Source organism: Amborella trichopoda, chromosome 6 (genome assembly GCF_054954075.1).
Source record: "Amborella trichopoda isolate Santa Cruz 75 chromosome 6, AtrichopodaSantaCruz75HAP2 v2.0, whole genome shotgun sequence".
Lineage (NCBI taxonomy): Eukaryota > Viridiplantae > Streptophyta > Magnoliopsida > Amborellales > Amborellaceae > Amborella > Amborella trichopoda.
Window position 1 is genome coordinate 24982458 of NC_142341.1, and position 15386 is coordinate 24997843.

General features: G+C 38.5%; 1 protein-coding gene across 5 annotated transcripts in view; it reads left to right on the forward strand.

Moving 5' to 3' along the window:
* Positions 1–11784, forward strand: part of LOC18440118 (ubiquitin-associated (UBA)/TS-N domain-containing protein) — a 40336-nt gene extending 28552 nt beyond the window's left edge. For all 5 annotated transcript variants that reach the window (XM_088869933.1, XM_088869932.1, XM_020670875.2 and 2 more), the window contains 4 exons: positions 5479–5562; positions 5668–5745; positions 10940–11059; positions 11146–11784. In XM_088869933.1, coding sequence (XP_088726059.1) covers positions 5479–5562; positions 5668–5745; positions 10940–11059; positions 11146–11322 — 459 coding nt within the window. In that variant the 3' untranslated portion in view covers positions 11323–11784. The remainder of the gene's footprint in view (positions 1–5478; positions 5563–5667; positions 5746–10939; positions 11060–11145) is intronic.
* The last annotated feature ends 3602 nt before the right edge of the window (positions 11785–15386 follow it).

Below are 15386 nucleotides of genomic sequence, written 5' to 3' on the forward strand. Positions count from 1 at the left end.
ATGAACACTACATCAGTCCCATTGATCTTTTTATAGATGCAGTAGTCTTCCCCATTTGAGGTAAACCCTGCTAGAGACGGCGTCTCCTGAAATTTGATGTATCATTGGCGTGATGCTTGTTTTAGGCCATAGAGAGATTTTGTTAGCTTGCACACAGGGATCCCTTTTCCTTTCTCTTCAAATCCGTTTCATGAAAATTTTCTTTTCTAAGTCCCTATTTAGAAAGATTGTCCTTACATCTATTTGATAAACTTCAAAGTCAAAGTAGGCAGCTATGGCTATTATGATTCTTATGGATGAGAACTTTGCAGCTGGGGAGAAACTTTTTTCATAATCTACCCCTTCTTTTTGGGTGAATCCCTTAGCTACTAGCCTAGCTTTGTATTTCTCTAGTTTCCCTTCTAAGTGTAACTTTTCTTGAGCACCCACTTATACCTAATGGCCTTACGGTTTTGGACATAAAGATACAAACTTCTAGACTTGGTTTTGGGTTATGGAATTGTATTCATCTTTCATGGCTTCTACCAATTGGTTCTTTTCGGAACACGTTATGACTTCTTAGTAAGTTGCAGGCTCATGATCTGGCTCATCCCCAACACTCTCATAGTGTTCCCCCAGGTAGGTTAAGAATTCAGGTGGTCTACTTATTCGGTTACTTCTTCTAGGTTGGGATTCGGGCTCTCAAGACTCAGCCTTGCCACCAGTCATCTCATAGAGATCTGTTTGCTTGTGACTGACTTTTGCTTTGAGGAAATCATCCTTAAAGAAGTAGGCATCTTGGTTCTCATTAACGGCCCTATTTTCGTGGTTGAAGAATCGATATTCCTTACTATGGTCAGGGTAGCCGATGAATGTACACTTGATGGTCTTGGGGTCTAGTTTTGTCCTATTTTGGTATGGGGTTAGGACATGAGCAGAACACCCACATACTTTTAGGCGGTCGAGGGATAGAGTACGATCAGTGGAAATCCTCGCGAGGAGTAGCTTTGGTGGGAGTCTGGTTCAGGATATAACCTCCCGTCAATACTGCTTCTCCCCAAAAGTCTAGGGAGAGCTTTGCATGCCCTATCACACTTCTCACCATTTCTACCAAGGTCCTATTCCGTATCTCGGGAACTTCATTTTGCTCCAGTTTGTAGGGAATGGTATATTGGTGAATAATGCCATGCTCCACACATAGGTTCTTAAAGAATTCGGAGGAGTACTCACTACGCCTATTGGTTCTTAGAACTTTGATGTTCAACTTGTTTGGTTCTCTACCTTGGATTTGTATTCTTTGAATTTTTCTAAGGCCTCGGATTTTGTGTGCATTAAGTAAACACGGCCATATCGCGAGTGGTCATCAATAAATGTGATGAAGTAACTCTTGCAGCTTTTGGTAGCCACATTCATCGGTCCGCAAACATCACTATGGATGATTTCAAGTATGCTAGAAGCTCTTTGTGCCTTGCTGGAGTTTTTCGTTGTAATTTTCCTTGCACACACGACTCACACACCTTTGATAAGTCGCCTTTATAATTTTGCCGAATTCCATCTTTCTTTAGTCTTTTGCATTCTTGTAAATCCTATGTGCCCTATTCGCGTATGCCATAGAAAACCATCCACATCATTCGATTGAATAGAGACTATCTACAAGTAGACCGGTCATGATAATCTCATCGTGGTTTTTCATAATCACCTTATTTTAAGAAGGTGGTGATAAACCCGGCCTTAACTGTTCTTGGGACCGAAACCAAGCATTTCCTCATTTCAGGAGCATAGAGTGCTTGCTTTAGGACCAAAACGTTTCCATTCTTCATCTCAAGAGCATAATCACCAAGACATAGAACATCGGTCTTTTGATACCCCCATGAGTATGTGTTGCTCACTCGGCCCCACGGGTGTAAAAGTGTGGAAGCCATCCTTGGTGTTTGTCACATCAGCCGTAGCTCCTTAGTCAAGACACCAAGATATGCCCTTGGGGTCGGCTAACAAAGTGTTGAAGACCACACATTCAAGTTCTTTGTTAGCCTCAAGGTTTTTGTAGGACCGGCAATCCTTGGCTATCTGACCCGCTCTCTTGCATATGTAACAAGTTCTAGTTTCTCTTTCCCTTATTTTCCCTCTCTTTTCTTTTCCTCCCTCTTCATATTTTTCATTTTACCTTTCCCCTTATTAGGTTTAAAGAAGGGTTGAGATTTTACCATGTACACCACATCTTTTGGTGCTGGTGCGCTACGCACGTTATGCCTCTCCTCTTCAGCTTTGAGCAACGTAATGAGCTTCTCTAGCCTAGGAGCTGTCTCTTGGGCAGCAAGGGATGAGATGAATATCTCCCAAGAAGGAGAGAGAGTATTCAACAGGTGAACTACTTGTATTGGTTCCAGAGGTCGCATCTTGGTCGCCTCCATCTCTCGAACAGGTGCCTTGAAAGTGTGCACATATTCTGATATCATTGTACCTTCGACCATTTTTCAGATTGTTGTACTTCTTCACAGCCATTGATTGACTCTTGAGAGAAGGATGTGCATATTCCTTCTCGAGCAGCTTGTGCATGCCTTTAACAGTTCTTATTGGCTCATACTCAAGATGTGTATGGGTTATTCATGGAACAAAGCAAGATATTCCTTGCACGCATTTTTTTATGCTCCCATTCGGCGTATGCATCTCTTGTAGCCTGAGATGCATCGCTTCGAGGATGATAAGGATTATGCTCAATAAGTATCTCATGCAAACCTTTATCATAAAGCACATGGCCAATTTTGCGCTTCCATGAGGAGTAGTTTGTCCCATCGAATCTTTCTGTCTTTAGGATCTCGAAGATAAAATTGCGTGCAACCATTTTTCTTGTCCCAAACAAAATAAAAGATTCAAATAAAAGAAATAAGACTTCCTAATGGCAGCAAAAAACCTATGATCTAATACCAATGAAAGTTAGACAAGATGAACTAGCATGGTATACGCGGTTTTTACTTTTTTCTCTTTTATACCAACTAGAACACTTACAAAGGTCCAATTACAATTAAATAAATTCAAAATGAACCAAAAAAAATTACAAAAGAGGTTATCACTTATTGCCACTAATAAAACTTATTTTATTCAGTAAACAGAAATCACATAATACTCATGAGAACAAGAAAATAGAAGACTATAAACCATAGAACAAGATAATTGAAGATTACCTCAACTGGACTTTGCACACCTCCTCAATTGGCGCATGGGATTAATGGTCTATCTCATATCTTTAAAGCATGAGAAACCTTGGCCTACAACCCTTGAACAAATATGAGAGCAATGGACCAATGTGCAAACTACAAGCTCTCAATACCTTGTGTATGGGGCACCATAAGCTTGGGGCGTGCCACCTATTGCTACCTTAAAATTATTCTAAGGCAGAGAAGAGAGAGATCTTAGAGAGATGAGAGGGATAGTGACGTGCCACCTAGAGAGAGAAGAGAGGGATAGATGAGAGGTGTAGAGAATGAGCCCCCCTATCTATAGATTTTCTCTAGGGTTAGCCATCCTTATGGAGATTAGATCCAAAGCTGTGGGGTGAGAGTTCTGAGCCATACAATACTTAGATCAGCCATCATGATTCAAAGGAAGGTGCTAGAACCTTATCCTTTAGCTTTCTTAACCTAATCTCATCAAAGAAATAAAATGTGGAAAATTTAATGTTCTTGCGTTTTTTTTTCCATAATCTTCTTACACATCCTTTCTTTGAAAAAATCAAATCTCATAATATTCAAAACTTTCCATATGCTTCTCTTGATTGAGTGCCTTGATGGTCTCATTACAAAAATTAGGAAAGTATATGTAAAAAGAGGGGCGTGCCTCTCATGGTGGCCAAGGGTGGCCCCCACGCACTCCCACATGCACATTTATGGTGGGCCCCACCTCCCATGGTGGAACCTCATAGATAATATGATTTATAAAATTATAAAAATGATTTTTAGAAAAACATAAGTATTTTATCTTTCTCTCTTAATATTAAAGTACTGAAAATTCAGTTTCTCTCTATTTATAAATCCATTTTGAGAAAATGAAATATTCAGAGACTTTTAAAAATTCAAACTATCAATAAAAATTATTTAACATCAAAATAATTAATTCTAAATAATTTATGGGATTCAGACCCAATTAGATCAACGAATTATTAATTTGTTGAAGCACTCCATCTTCTATTGAGGACAATGGTCCACACTCACTTTCTTAAATTGACTCAATGGTTTCTATGACCCACAAACCATCACAAGGGTTCATGATTGGGCCACCAAAGTCAGCCAATAGGTGAGAGGACACAATCCCTGTCAATGGTTTACAGGTTCTCCCTTAGAGCGTGTTTGATAAGTGGGAGTTTTGGGAAGTGGGAGTTAAATGTCCCACTTCCATGTTTGATATGGCTGTGCGGAAGCTGTAAAGGGAAGGGTGGCCTTCCACACAACTCTTTTTTAGTGTTAAAATGAGTTGTTCTTTGGAAGACCTCCCTTCCATAAAAAATGATGGAAGAGTAGTCTTCCATAATTTGTGGAGGAGTCCCTTCTACTCCTAAAAATTCCCTGTGTTAAACGCACCCTTAGAGACAAGTCCAAGGTCACACAGACCTAGTGCAACCACATCTCTATGATGCATAGGGGTCATCTCTTGCACATGTGCACGTATCACTCTCAATGGTGACTCTCTTTTCTAATACAACTATCATATGCACATGCCATGTGATGGTTCAATGATAAGGCTTTAGCCCTCAGCTCTATATGCTACCATCACACACAAGTGTTATACAGTTCCTTGGGTCAGTGCCTTGGGCAACTCCAACCTCATCAATAACCCTGCCAATCCTCCTCGGTTGTACTCTATGCCCAGGTAATTAAGGGTTTTCCAACTCGACTGGCCTAGCATATTAAGCCTAGTTTGAGTATCAACAAATAACTTTTGCCTAGCTCAGTCCAATTGGACCATACTCCTATTGAGATTTTTTTCCACTATATCAAAGTATTGATTACATGCTCTCATAAGGCCTTTAATGTTTAAAAAAACCCAACAAAGTGAACCCTATATTTTATACATATATAAATATATCGTATTTATTTATATAATAAAAAATATTATTAATTAACCTAGGTCTAGACCTGACTAGACCAGATTCACATCCAACTATATTTAGTTGGTTCAGGTCTAGGTTTGGGTCGACCCTGACCCAATCCTACACATTTACACCCCTACATAGATGATTTATAAGCTCTATGAAATTCTATGATCTTTTCTAGCAATAATTAGTTGTTAGCTCAACCATAAATTGTCTGCACTCTGCAGCGGACATCACGTAAGCATTATGCTGATATGCATACTTTTGTTCCATAGGATATATTATATTTTGAACTTCAACTACGTTTTGATGCTTTGTTCAATTTTAGTAGAAAAATCTAAGTGTGGTCTAAAAATATGTTATTTGCAATTTAAAATTGTCAATTGTATTGTTCTAATGTACTAATTTTACAGGCAGAAAGAAGACGTAAACTTGGATTACCACCAGAGGACCCTGTTACTGTTAGACCTGCTACATCTGTTGTTCAGGAAAAGAAGGTCCATTTGATCTTTGATTTCTAGCTCATTTCATTTTAAATAATATTTAATGATTCTTTTTGTACTTTTCTTTATTGATGCACCCACTTTTCAATGGGAGTATAGAGTTCGTTGCCTGTGAGACCAGCTTCTAAAGCAGAGCAAATGAGGGATTGTTTACGGTCACTGAAGCATAACCATAAGGTATTTCACAGTAAATCTGAATTTCTTTTATTTGTTGCCTTTCTTAATGTGTTTTTAATAGATCTAGTACCTGTCGATTGGCTGCTAGATGAAACTTTTTAATACTCCAACATATTGTGATCCAGTCTTAATAACTTACTGAGAATATTTGGAACTTTTTTCCTTACTAGGTTTAGAATAGCTATGAACGCTTGGACAAGAGTTCATGAGCAGTCGGGCATCCATTCTCTTAGGATATATGAACATTCATACAATCATCAGTGAGAAATTTAATCCTCTACATTTTAAGGCTAGAGCTACCTTAACAATGCGGAAGGGGATCAGGCATCTGTTTTAGGTCTTCTATATATTGGGATCTGTGGGCATTTAAAGGCCATTAGCTCTTAGTTTTCTTACATTCTGCCCTCGATGTTTTATCCGAGTATATATCTTTTTTTTTTTGTTTTGGTAATTCCCTGTTCAGTGGTAGTATTGGGTTCTATGTGATTTAGAGCAGTTTATGACATATCATCTTGAGCGGGCTCAGTTAGCAGGCTGTGTGTGACTTATAGCAGGCTGGGAAAATGTTAGTGTACTCTTGGACTCTTGCCTTGGTTTTGCAATCTAGGGCTTTGACTTATAGATTGGATTTGCACCATAAGACTGGTTTGGGTTTTTCCCAAGATGCATATGTTGAAGAGAATTTCACAGATGCCCTGTCAAAGCGGTTGAGTTCACTGGTGGTTTAAGGCTTATCAGTGAACTGATGCATAGGCCCTTTTGTGAAGAATAGAGCATGCAAGGAAAATGGCCTTAACCTCTATAATGTCATTCAAAGGCATGCACACCTGGTTTTCAGATTGACGTGCTCAGACTCTCGGATTTGATTAGCATGAGCATGTGCTAGAGAGATGAGCCTCACTACATGTATTGGTACCTAATATCGGTAGGCAAAAGCTGTTGTGGATATTTTGGCTACACATGACTTGTCTTTGAGGAGTACCTTTCCAATCTTAGGTGAGCTTATAACCCATCTTTCTTGGTTGACTTTGATGGGCCAATCATGAGCACCTTGTGTGAGATGACTTGTGGGTTCTGGGTCCATTTGGTTAGTTTGAGGTTAGGCAGTGGTTATATGTGTTATCTTGGAGTGCCTAGTAGAAATGGAACTTTTCATCTCATGGCATGCTCAATGTTCTAATGAAATCCTTTCAAGCTTCTCCAGGGTTTTTTAATGAAATAAAAATGATTTTAATTTCTCTACATAATCGCGTTAAGTTGTGTGAAGGGAATTTTGTTTTAAAACAAAGTTATTCTTGGAATAACAAATAAGTTTTGAAACAAGGACTATTTTGGGATTAGTATTTTTTTTTCAGAAGGGGAAAATAGGGTGATTAGAAAAACCTCCTAAGAGAACATGAGAGACACGGTCTTGTTGACCTTGGTGTGCCATGCAGCTTTCTTGGCAGAATCACATGGACCCCACTTGTCTTGAGATGCCACATGGCATGCTATCCATGAAAGAAAGACAGATACAAGCTTGAGACTCATGGAGTATGCGTATTACCCTAAATTGAATTCTAAGAGAGATATAACTACAAAATGGTGAAAGATGATAAAAAAAGAATTAATTTTTTGCTGCAAGTTTTTATTTTTTTTGGGAAAACCATAGTTGGATTATAGTTGGAATTATGAGGTTCCTAATTAAATTGAACTTTAAATTTTAAAGTCTAATTAGAACTGGAATTTCTTTTGTAAGCTTCCAAAGGACATTCTTTTGTAAGCGTCCAAATATAGTTGAACTAGAGTTAGAAGATTAAAGGGATGCGCCCTAATGGGGATAGGATGTGTTTTTCGAGTCTTGAACATGATGGCTGATCAAGGGATCGGCAACTTGGATCAAGCTTCTCTCACTCCTTATGTTTCTACTTCAAAAGGAAGGCAAAATGCTAAATTGCAAACTAGTCCTTGCCCATGTCCAAATGAAGGCACCTTCTCCTCCAATAGCAATCACATGATTTCCTTGAGGCACAAAGACCTTGACTAAGGGAGAGCGGTTTATAGAAGGCTTGATGGATTTTGGGTGTTTTTGGAAAAAGGGAGAGTTGAGGAAAGAGGATGGTGCTTGGAGAGTGTGCAGGTTGAGTTTTGTGATTCACAAGAGAGAGAGAACTTTGTGACCAGTGAACTTCATCTACTCTCTGCAAATCAGCAATTAATTCACCTCTGTATTTTGCCTTCTTATTGGGTGTAAAATTGATCTGGGAAGCAATAAATTGGTGTAAGAAGTCCTAGGGGTGACTCCAGGCCCAAATCCAGGTTGTTTTTTTCATTTTTTTGGTGGAATTTAACTGTTTTGGAGTACCTGTCTCAGCAAGCCTTCGTGGTGCAAGGTGCACTTTTCTGCTTCTTTGTTTTTTAGGCTAGTTTCTTGCTGTTAAATTTTAGAGCAGGCACATGTAAGGTCTGGTGTATGTAGGGGTTTTGTTGGAAGGTGTCATGTTTGTTTTCTGCTGAAATTGTTGGAAATTTTTTAATTTGAACCTTGTATCGCTACCACTACACATATATATTTTGCCCTTTTAAGCTTTTCCTATTACCAAGTAGGGAGAATATACTATTGCCTTGGAATGGGTTGCTTTTGCCTTGGGGATGAACTGAAACAGATATGATGTCACGGCTTCCAAATGTTCAATAGTACTCGTCATTCCCTATTGAAAGAGTGTAATAATGAGAATCCTTCCTCTTGCAACTCTTGCCTACAATTGCTTTTGTATGTGGTCCCTATGCAAAACCTTGGAAAGTATCTCTCAGAAGTCAAAGACAAAAGACAACAGACTGTACCTACATCCTTCCAAAATGGGTCCTCATGTGCCCCTCAAAAGTGCACACCCTGAAAGACTCCATGGCATGAACAGCCGATGAATAGCTGGCATCTCCGTTGGTAGTGGCAAGCTGATGTGCTCTTTCCCTAGTCTTCTTAGCTACTTGCCAAAGCAAGGCTGGTTTATTCACTACCCATTAATCACACGTGGCTCATAGCTTGCATTTATTGTAGAAGATTGAAGTAGACCTTTACAAGGGAAATATTTCGACGACAGCTTCTTAATTAAGTGATGCTAGCGTATTTACAAAGTTGAAAAATATGTTTGTCCCATATAGCATGTAGTAAAGTGTGCCTCCACGATATTAATGTATTTGGGATGAGGAAAGTGAAGAACACTATGCTGCATGAAGACTACCACTACTCTGGGGTTATTTAAGTGGAACTGAAAGTGCTTAAAGATGAAAGCTACTGGACTTGTTGATCAGTGGTTTGGATAATTATGTGGTTGGCATATAATGAGCTAATTCATATGTCTCACAAGATCCATGAAATGCTTGTTTGGGCTTGAAGACCTGTGATTTTACAACCAGGTGATGATGACATGGCTATTGAAGTGTATTAGCTAGAAATCTTTCCAGCCAGATAACAATGGGTCCAGCTATTTATTTCATGGCTAGTGGGCTTCCCTGTTATTTACTTGGCAAGAGCACATTGGCCTTACACATGCACACAGATATTCTCTAGTTTTATTTTTTTATTTTTTCTTTTTTTCATTTCTATGCTTTGCTGACGCACACACATGCAAACACACATAGGAAAAGTGTTCCGTTCACTACAGGATGCAGGTCCCACGTATGCGTCCCTTGACGCATCAACCATCCATCGTCTGAAAGATGGATGTTTGGTAATGGTGGTCAGACCAAAACCTAAAATGGAAGGCCTCGGAAACATAAAAAAATATCATTGTTTATCTTCAAATTTTTTTTTATTTTTTTATACAACTCTGCCATGGCTGGTCCCAAACAGGCCATGCCGGTCCCAAGCCCGGATGAAGGAGGAGGGTTGTGTTAGGTAGGGCAGCCAGTGTAAATTGCCACATCTTTTCATGAAAGCTGACCCAAAATAGTTGGGATAAGGTTGAGATGATGACAATGATTATTATTTTCTATTTTGTATATTCATATTTACCATGGTTGAAATTCTCAACCCCTAAATTTTTGTCTCCGAAATCCATTTCTAAGTTTTATTAGAAATGGATTTTGGAGGACTCATGTAAATAAGATGAGATAGAGACCTCATGAAAACCTTATCCCACCCCCCAAAACACATACACACACACACAATTAACAACCCCTGAAAATATCAAGGTTAATGTTATAATAGATTGTGACGAATAAATTTATCAAATATGTGGTTTCTTTTCCAAACAAAGTTACCTTTTATGATAGCTTGCTCGTTAAGGATACCTATGTAGTTATCACTAATAGACAATGGCTATTATTTTCTTTTTTAGAAAGATATGTTGAAATTTTCACTAAAAGACAAGGGTTTTTGTATTAATAAAGTTACGGAACATTTATTTTCAAAATGCCCTTTTTTCTAAGAATTTCTAATTAACCCTTATTACTTAATCATTACTTTTTAACCAAAAAGAAATGCCAGTTCTTGTTAGATACATCCATCACAACCCATATTAATAGTGGTGTCTAGAGCGGGCTTCTGAATTGGATTTGTTGTTTGAGTTTACGCTCAATATTCTTTAGTGTGGTTGCTCAAATTCTATCTTTTCCAATTTTTTCGTGTATGGATAGCATGGATACTTTTCTTTTAGATATATAATATTCAAGCTTACCTTTGTGAATTTCATTAAATTGTGACCACGGCCTTTTTGATTCTTGTCATGCTCCAAAAAAAAGAAAAATCATAATAATAATGTTTTCTTATGAAAAATTGCATCTGTAATAAATTTTTGGATTTTAGGGCTATCTGCCAATCGTAATGAATCCGGGATTCTCTCTCAATATAACAGAAGTCACATTTCTTTCATGGATTATATAGTTTGACGCACCCTGAGACACTGCTGTACAAATGACTTGATCTCTGAATTATGCATTTACTACCAAATTTGGACAGATAAAGGGGTATCACCGTAGTCAGTCTTAAGTGCTGAAACTTCCACCAAGGGTCTGAGGCAGAGAGGGATGGAACTTGGATTCATTGAACATGTTATATTTTTAATGTCATACTATTAATGAATTTGGAGGATAAACTTAGATTATGGCCATAACTACAATTTATTGATCTTTCATATTAGTACACTGTACACCCATGATTTACATGTTCCTTGAGTTCTTTCTTTAAATTGAATAATCTTTTTGCGAGAGATAGGATGATGATGCCAAAGTCAAGAGAGCATTCCAAACATTATTAACCTATGTTGGTAACATAGCAAAGAACCCCAATGAGGAGAAGTTTCGGAAGATTCGACTAAGTAATCCGTCATTTCAAGTAAAGCTCTCTTTCTCTCTCTCTCTCTCTCTCTCTCATGTGTGCATGCATTAACTTGATTTTTATGCTCTTGTATTTGCTAACAGGATAGAGTTGGGAGCTTGAAAGGTGGAATTGAATTTCTGGAGCTGTGTGGGTTTGTGAGGACCGAGGATAGTGAATATTTGTTTCTATCTGTGGAGAAGGTGGACATGGCAATACTGAACACAGCAGGGTCAGAGCTTAACTCCGCTATTGTGAATCCCTTCTTTGGAGTTCTATAAGTGGAGAAGCTATGTGGGATTCCCTTATTATCATTCTACAAGATCTCAAAAATTGAGGATGATTATGGCCAGCATGGGGATCCTGTGCTTCGATTGGACTATAAAATACAGTATGTTTTGTGATCTTAATTTTTCTTTCGTGCTCTGTGTTTTTTTTTTTTTTTTTCTCTCTCCCCAGCCTTTCTTCTGGTAATGTCCTCATGTTTCTTTTAATTGGCACTTGATTGTGCTGCTCTAATGGATATGATGAGAATATATCAGAAAGTCCGTACTTTCATGTAGTTGTAGATACTTTGTGAGGATAGGTTAGTGTGTCCGAATCCACAGCCTCAAGATTGCATCAAGAACTTGTGTGGCTTCAAAATTGAGAAAGGAATTTACGCCTTTAAAAATCATATGAATTTGTAAGACATCTTACATTTCAAGTTCAATGTGGTAATAGAATAGGCATTTGCAAGTGAATCTTATGCATATTGGTGGTCTCAAAGAATTATCGATGTGCTGATATTTCTCGAACATTGTATTATGAAGTGTTGCAAGGATGTGTGCTTCTTGTGGATCGTATTGAGCCAATTTTCATTATAATTTGGTTTGCCAGAAGATTTTAGAATGCCAAAGTTTTGGTGATGTAGCCTCTTCAATTTATAGTCAATTATTCTCTATATGTTTGAAAAAAATAATGCATCAAGATTAAATAGAAACTGTCCAATTTTTGAGGGGTGAGATTCAAGTCTTAGAGACTCAAAATTTGAATTTTTTCTTTTGATTTTTAGGTGGTTCTTAAAATTTTGAATTCACAAGTTAGCCTTTTGCTCGAGAGAGTAAGCGCACAGAATGTGCATCCACAGGGCATAGCATGTGCATCCATTTGATTTAAAAGAGACTATAAAGGAATAGTTGTCTGGGACTAGCTGAACTTCAATGAACCATTGGCTTAAAATCGTTCATGCGTCGTTACCAAGGTTTTTAAAAATGGATCTGTGACCTGAATCATCCATCCAAAAAACTGGGTCAGAATGGCGGATCAGTGGTCTGGATCCAAGAATCGGCCTGATATGCTGAATTTGGCCTTAAATGTTTTTCAAATAATCAATAAATTTTCTTAAAAATTTAGGTTTTTAGACTTTAAAAAAATAAAAAAAAATAATGGTATTGAATTATAGTTAATTATTTTTACAAAAAATATGTAAATATTGAGAACCTGTATCTTGTTTTAGTCTTTGTTGTCTGTTAGTTTCAATTCACAGTCAATAATTCATCTTCCTTACCTTAGTTATCTACATGAATAAATAAATTTGACAATAAAAACCCACACGGAGAATATTTTTCATGCCTTCTAAATCAATTTAAAATATATAAAAAGTACATTCTTGTGACCCTTGGGAGAATGGTTTACTTCTAATCTGGTCTGACTACCTATTTGGGGGGAATTTTCAATTTGGAAACCGTTTTTATTCAATCTTGAGACATTATTTTTTTCGAGTACGTAGAACATGTGCTTGCAAAGATTTTCTCTCTAGAACAACAAAACATCAAGAGAACACCTTTGTGGCATGCATATCTTTTCTCTCCTGCAATATACTTATGGAAAGCACACTTCCTAAGGTTCTCTCTCTAGAGTAACAATGCAGGGCCGTCTTTACAAATTGAGTGAGTTTGTTTTATAGTTTTGTTCGTATTTTGTATTTAAAAGATTACTTAACGTTGGTGAAAAGATTGTATGAGTAAGGAGAAACCTATAGGATATAATTCCTAATTACTTGAATTGATTTCAATGGAGTTTTAACTTAGATATACTTGCTGGAAATTTGATTTGGGTTTGCTTAGATAAGGTTTACGACAAATTGTATTTTACTTTCGAGTTTGTTTTGTTTTCTTGTGTATGCGGATGATATGATCTTAATGTGTCAGTTTTAGAGTATTGAATAGAATTTACAACAACCTATTTTGGATTTGAAGTTATTGAATTTATGGTTAAAACCCCATTTGCATGTTAATATAACTCTATTTGCTTTATGGAAAACTAAAAGATCCGCTGCAATAGGAAGAGAGGTTAATGTAGGGGTGGCAACGGGCTGGGTGGCTAGACCATAAAAAACTACGGCCTATGCTACAAATAGTGGCTCGAGGCTTGGGCCTGGATTGGGCCAAGAGATGCCCAGCCTGGTTCGGTCTGGCCTTTCTTTTTTCAATAATTTTTTTGCTTTCTTCCTGTAATATTAGCTGGTATGACCTGGCTCGGCCCGGCCTTAATGGGTCAGGGTCGAGCATAGGCCAGCCCTCAAGGGAATAGGGCATGGCTAGGGCCAGTGCTGGCCTGCCCCAGGCCCGGCCCATTGCTAGCCCTTGGTTGATGGAAGAAAAATACAGGGAAAGTCAATATTTGAAGAAATATAAATAAAAAGAAAATGCAATATAACAGGAAAAAATGAAGACGAAATATTAGAAAGAAAGTACTGATTATGTCGGAGGGAGAGAGGCCGAGAAGGGGGATGGTGTTGAAACAAATGAAGGTCTAGTTTTGTGGGGGAGAGAGAGCGAATGATTCTCACCACGTTTTGAGATCAAAGTGAACACAGTCGCCTGCAATAGTCGCGTGACAAGGTGAAACCCCCGCAGACGGCAATAACCTTCGTTACCTGCGTTCCTCGCTGAGACGTCGAGGATACACCTACGGACGGTGATGAGTAGCATCATCTGCAAATCTTGTCGAGAGATAGAGATGCGCAAACAGAAGGGAAAAAGGAGCTCGCGCATGGCGCTGCCATCGCCATGCGCGACCTGTTAAACCACAGGAAGGGGAAAAAGAAGAGAAAGAGGCATGCACGGCATTGCCACTGCCGTGCATGGCCTCTAAGGGAGGCTCAGACGAAGAAGAAGAAGAAAGAAAAGAAGAGATAGAAGATTTACCTGAGCTTAAGAGTACTAGTCAAAAGTTTCTCTCTTTACTCTCTCTCTCCAAACATGACCCAACAATGAGAAGGAAAGGGAATTCTATTAAGTAAAAAGTCTCTTTGGTGAAGGATTTCAAGCCTCTTTTGCGTACAATGATGGTACATAGCATATATAGAATTGTGCCCAAACATGAGTGGATGATAAAAATTAAACCTAAATGTTGGAAATTAAGATTTAACTAAATAAAAAAAAATAGAAAATAGGGTGCAAAATGAAGTCGAAAATCTGGGCCTGTCAGTTGAGGAAGGTTTTAGGTGAGACGATCTCATGATGAGACATTACCCTGAAGTCTCTGGCAGGTTAGGCCCTGGGTTCATCAATTTCTTGCCTTCGTGGGGATCTTTAGCATCTTGGAGGGATCTTTTGGTCGTCGTTCTCACCCTTAAGGACTCTTGTTGTTTTTGAAGGTAAAGTGTGGGAGATCTTATGCGGCTCTCATTCCCGAGTGAGCCATTTTGTGTTGTGATTGGATGCTGGCAGTTGAGGATTTTAGGTGGAACTCGTTAGCAAGGATAATGACTGTTTGGCAATTGTGTGTTGGCTGAGGCTGTGGTGTTGTGTCAACCTGCTTTGTTGGTCCAAGTGTCTTTTGTGGGTTTTCACTTGAACAGGGGAAGTGGTGCCGTGAAGACGGTTTTCACCAACTTCCTTTGTTTTCGGGCTCTTTTACTCATGACCTTGCGGCCATGTCCACCCTTTTTTATCCATTTTTATTCACGGTGCCCTTTGGGGTTTTCACCATGCACGGGTTTTTGTTTTCACAGAACTCTTTTACTCATGATTTCGTGGCCATGCCCGTCCGTCATTTTTACTCATGGTGTTCCCTTGTTCAGATGTACACCAAGCCTGTTTTTTTTTTTTTTTTGTGAAGACGTGTTTAGGGTCATGCATTCGAGACATGTGCGAAGCTTTTTACTACCATGCGGCCAAGACATGCACTATAGTTTAGGGTCATACAGCTGGACAAGAGTAGTGAAGAATAGAAGTCTTTGGAGGCCATGTAATGAGTATGATAGTGGTTTTGACTCACTTTGGAGAGATGGCATGAGGCTACCTATGAAAGATGGAAGGTGTATGAATGGTGAGTGAACAATGGTGACCCACTAGCT